The sequence below is a fragment of the Echinops telfairi genome, unplaced genomic scaffold (genome assembly GCF_000313985.2).
Source record: "Echinops telfairi isolate 266 unplaced genomic scaffold, ASM31398v2 ScPeMD7_655;HRSCAF=1070, whole genome shotgun sequence".
In the NCBI taxonomy this organism is placed as follows: domain Eukaryota; kingdom Metazoa; phylum Chordata; class Mammalia; order Afrosoricida; family Tenrecidae; genus Echinops; species Echinops telfairi.
Genome location: NW_022104553.1, coordinates 19002123 through 19007649, shown reverse-complemented (window position 1 = coordinate 19007649; position 5527 = coordinate 19002123). Strand labels below are relative to the sequence as shown.

Genomic DNA, 5527 nt, shown 5'->3' with positions numbered 1-5527 from the left:
CCCCCACTTGCAACAACGAACGCATCAGTGAACCTTCTGTTTCTTCAAAACCTACCCACGTTTCCTCCACCTCTTCCCAGCCCTCGGGATGCAGCTGCTTTGTGTTTGACACCCCTTACTGTTGTTTGTTTTTGTTTTCCCCAGCAGTTGACTGAACTAGAACCTAGGTTCTGTAAACATTAGGAAAATTTTCAGTGTCCCTGTCGCTTTCACTATGTACCTGTGAAAATTGTTTTCTTTCATATGTAACTTTCTGCTTTCTTCATATAGCCAACTCTACCAGGAAGGATTTGTGATCAAAAGTCCTTACAACTTCTTTGATATGTAGGGCATAGTAAAGTGTCTTGTATTTTGCATCCTGTGCTTGTGAGGCCTGATTTGAGAAGCAGCTACTTATTTATTCCTCGTGTATTATCTAACCTTATGTCCACACCCAGTATTTTTACCACCTGGGTTGTTGACCTAATTGTAATTTTATCAGCGCAAGGAGCAGTGGACATGATGTCTTACACTCATATCAGAGGTCTGTCCCTAAAGGCCTACCATTCATCAATGCATTTTTTTAAGGACTCAGCAAATCAAGATGATGAAGATTTCATTGTTCTCTTTTTTCCTAGAAATCCGGAAGGCGGATGATCATCTGCTCAGACGTTCACAAAATGAGAGCTGGGTCGATAAAATGGAACCATGCTGTGAACATAACGCACTGGAAAATATTGTTCATCGGCCCCCAAATAATTTTCATTTAGGGGAAAATCATGATATATTTTACTTAGGTGAAAAAAATTTAAAATCAAATTTAAGTTTATCTACAGGCAATCAGAGACAAAATGATAAAATAACAAAGTCAGCTGAGCTTAATGGGGATGAGCGAACCTTTCTCCATGCTGACCATGACCAATTTTGTACTGAAAAGAAATTTCCCGAGAGTCGAAAATCTAACAGCACCAAGTCCCAACTCATGAAGCATCAGAAAACTCATCTAACAGAGAAACCACATGTATGTCGTGAATGTGGCAAAGCCTTCATCAAGAAGTCTTTCCTCACTAATCACCAGATTATTCATACAGGTGAGAAACCACATAGGTGCAGTCTGTGTGGGAAAGCCTTTCCTAAAAAATTCAACCTGACTGAACATTATCAGACAACTCATAAAGGACAGAAGCCATATAAATGCCCAGAATGTGGCAAGTCCTATCTTTATGAATCAGGGCTCATTAAACATCAGAAAACACATAAGGGAGAGAAACCCTATGTATGTAGTGAATGTGGAAAAAGCTTCTTTGAGAAGGCAGATCTCATTATTCATCAGCGAATCCATACTGGAGAGAAACCCTATGTATGTAGCGAGTGTGGGAAAGGCTTCATCCAGAAGGGAAATCTCATTATTCACCAGCGAACTCATACTGGCGAGAAACCCTATGTATGTGGTGAATGTGGTAAAGGCTTCAGCCAAAAGTCATGTCTCATAGGACATCAGAGATTTCACACAGGAAAGAGTCCCTTCGTTTGCAGCGAATGTGGAAAACCTTATTCCCAGAAGTCAGGTCTCATTAGTCATCGGAAGATTCACACAGGAGTGAAGCCCTTTCAATGCAATGACTGTGGGAAAGCCTTTAACACGAAACCAAAGCTTCGTGTGCATCAAAGATCTCACACAGGAGAGACGCCCTATGGCTGCAAGGAATGCGGGGAAGCATTTGCTTATACTTCATCCTTATATTTACATAAGAGAAAACACACGAGTGACACGCATGTGGGTTCAATCAGGGTAGAAGGATCACTCAGGTTGGAAGACCCTGCCACAGGGAATCCTGTGTCATCACATCGCAGCGACCTCATGCCTGAGAAAGGCCGAGTTACTACAGTGACTGGGCAAATGCCTTCTGCGGGAGCTCAGCCGTCAGTCAGCACGAATGGGCTTCTATCAAATAGGAACGTAGTCCTTGTGGGTCCGCCTGTTGCCAGCAGTGAGCCATCAGGAGGGAACAGAGAATTTGTACAACAGAGAATCCTTATGAATGCAGTGAATGTCGTCATGCCTATGAATGCAGTGAATGTGGCAAGGCCTTCAATGCTTAATTATGTCCTATTTTATGCCACACAAAACCCATAAGGTAAACACAGATAGATTGGCTGAAGAATAAGGGTGATCAAAAATGTCTACCTCTTTGTATGGCCACAAAACGTGTCCTGCGAAACCTCTCCTGACTTCAGATCCCGGACAAGCATGATGGCCTCATTTTAGATAGATGTGTGCATTGGTAGCAAGAAAAAGAAAATTCAACTTTAGCCTAATCTACACACATAGTTTATTATGCTAATTGAATGAGGCAAAGTCCGTGTCTGCAGACCAAGGAAGTGGCGTGGAGCTATAAAACGGAAAAGGTGGTCCGTATCCAGAAGGTTGCTTGTTGCCGTTGACTCCATTCTGAACACGTGCGGATCCCAAGTGTTTTAAACGGGAAACAAAACAAACAGGATGTAGTTGGTAGATGAAGGGCAACGTTAGACCGGTGGGGCTTGGGGGCACAGGCATACCGGTTTGTCCCGATGAGTGTGAAGGGTCAATTGAAAGCCAGAATCACCCACCCTCAAACTCAGGCGTATATATGTGGTGCTTGCAAACCAGTAGACCTCTCAGTCCACTCGCAAATGTCAGGAATGTTTGTCACACACTTCCTTTGCCCCCGGCCTTTGGTTCTGTTGCTGAGGGGCACTGGTGAACAAAACAGAAAGGTCTGTGCCCTCTCTAGTTGGTTCACATTGAATAGAGGCCTGACCCCCCAGCTAGTCAAAGGCTGATGCATTATCTGCGTTAGATGAAAGAGAAGTGGAGTAATTGGAACATAGAGTTTAGTTAGGAGTTTTGTGCGCTAGAAAATCCTAAAAACTTCTTATGACAATTACCTGTCAAAGCTAGTTGCCAGTGAGATGATCCCCACTCGTGGTGATGTGAAGATTCTAAGAACTCTGTTCCCTACAGATCCCCCGGCTGGTGTTTCAGAGTTCTGTGACCAGGACTGACTTTTAGTCCTGTCTAGGTAGCCTCAGACTTCCAATCATTTAGGTCAGCAGCCGAATGCATTCATCGTTGGCGCTACCCAAGGAGTCTTAGGATAAGGATTCCTCTTAATGGTACTTAGCCATCTTGGGTAAGGATTCCTTTTAATGGTAGTTCTCGTAGGAAACAAGGCATTTATTTTAATGCCTGTCTTATTTCAGCGAGATTATAAATTCCTTGACTTTTTAAAATGACCTTTAGTGAAACAAGTTCCTTTAACTGGATTTCAGCCTTGGTTAAGAAGATATTACCTTTATCCAGGTTTTTTTTTGAAGAAGCATGGTTGGGCAGTGGGTCTGCTAGGTTGTTTCCCACCTGATGGGGGTGTCTTACTTTTGCCAGGGGAGTCCCTCTGTCACTTGACATGTCCAAGGTGAGCTGGGCACAGTTTGATGGCGTGCTACTTTGTCCTGTGTATCCGAAGTGACATGAGTAATTGAGGATTGTTAAGCTCTGGTCTGTTGAAGGAGAGTCTACCTTGCAACTGATGAGAATCAAGATACAGAAATGATTGAGTAAGAGGTTTGGGGCCTGCCTTCTGGATGACAGAACGGGTGCTATCTAAAAGCTAGAAGGAAAAAAAAGATGAGCCACGTCGGAGCCGAGTGATCACAAAGCTGCGGCACTGGCTGTGAGCTTGGGGGGGACAGCAGAGGAGCAGCTCATGGCAGAAATGGCCAACATGGGAGGCAGGCAGCAGAGAAGGCCGACAGAGCAGAGAGCCAAGCATGCTGCTCCATTGACTGTGATAGGAACTGGGCCAGTTTAAACAGCAGAGAGGCATCATGGCTGAGAAGCTCTATATAGAGCTGAGCTAAGTGGTCCACTACCTGTCAGCGACATCAGTTAGCAATGGAGAGGCTGACCAAGGATATACCAGTGGCAGTTTGGTCATTTAGCTGTGGATAGGCTGATGGTGGAGAGCCAGTGAGGAAACACCCAGACAGCTCCGAGGCCACTGCGGCAGAGAGGTCTGACAGCAAGAAACTGCCCTAGGTCTTTATGTAGAACAGCATCCGAACCAAACCGGCCACCATTGAGTCAATATTGACTCCTAGCGACCCCCTGTGGGGTTCTGCAACTAACTTTAAGGGAGTAGAAAGCTCAGTCTTTCTCCCTGCGACCGTCTCCCAGGTCCCCAGATCAGAAGTTCCTTCCTCAGGGAACCCTGGGTTATACTTTTTCACTACTTGTAAAAATCCTTGCATCTTTTTGCTTGTTACTACTACAATCATTTTTCAGTAGGCAGGTGAGAGTAATACAGTAAGTTTTAGGATTACTTTCACCTTGCCCCATTATTCTATTTAAATATTTAATAATCCCTCAACTGGACTTTCACATTAAAGTAATTTCCCTGGAAAAAAAATAATTTCCCCGATTCACGCTACTATCTGGTGAGGTTACACAACCATTCGTATAGGGATTATTCCCCCTATAGGAGGCCTTCTTGGTCCCTGGTATGGGGCACCATATGTGGGCTACATCCAGATGGGTCCTTAGGGATGGCTGTGTAATTGAAGGGAATAAAGAAACAAAAGTTTTGGGGTGCTCACCTCCATGCCAGGTCTGAGCAGTGGGGAGAGCACATGAATGTATTGTTTAACAAGTTTATGTAGTCTCAGGGCATCTAAGCCCCCCCAACTACACACACCTATCTCTGTTACAAGGTGGGCAATAGCTTAACCCTAGAAGTCCCTGAGCTCATTGAGGGACTAACCTAACTAGTGCTGGGAGCAGGGAAGGAAAGTCACTGTCCCCTGAGCAGGGGAACAATAGCAATGTGTCTGTTTCTAAAGATCAAGCTGCCGGCCAGATAGCAATCAGCCATGTGCTTGTAAGCGGTAGCATTAAGGTAGTACTATTATAGGAGGATATTGTGGGGATGTGTTTTTTTTTTTAATTTTGTTTTGGGGGCTCATACAACTCTATAACAATCCACGCACACATCAATTGTGTAAAGCACATTTGTACATTCGTTGCCCTCATCATTCTCAAAACATTTGCTCTCCACTTAAGCCCTTGGCATCAGCTCCTCATTTTCCCCACTCCCTCCCCGCTCCCCACTCCCTCATGGACCCTTGATAATTTATAAATTATTATTTTGTCATATCTCACACTGTCCGATATCTCCCTTCACCCACTTTTTCTGTTGTCCGTCCTCCAGGGAGGAGGTTATATATACATCCTTGTAGTGGTTCCCCCTTTCCACTCCATCCTCCCGGTTTCGCCACTCTCTCTCTACTGGTCCTGAAGGGAGCATCTGTCCTGGATTCCCGTGTTTCCAATTCCTATCTGTACCAGTGTAGTGGAGGTGGTTTTTATTAGGAGAATGTGACTGGGGCTCTTCTCCGACTCATGAATGTGAAGGCCTCCCTCCACTCAGTTCTGGCCTCCCAGGCTTCTTAATTATGAGTAAAGAGAATTTGTCCACATACACTCTCTTCCCAGACCTCAGTTTCCCAC

The 5527-nt window shown here is 44.7% G+C and overlaps 1 protein-coding gene across 2 annotated transcripts in view; it reads left to right on the top strand.

Moving 5' to 3' along the window:
* Positions 1-4997, top strand: part of LOC101662521 (zinc finger protein 350) — a 46851-nt gene extending 41854 nt beyond the window's left edge. For both annotated transcript variants that reach the window (XM_045292560.1, XM_045292561.1), the window contains exon 5: positions 618-4997. In XM_045292560.1, coding sequence (XP_045148495.1) covers positions 618-2116 — 1499 coding nt within the window. In that variant the 3' untranslated portion in view covers positions 2117-4997. The remainder of the gene's footprint in view (positions 1-617) is intronic.
* Positions 4998-5527: the final 530 nt, after the last annotated feature.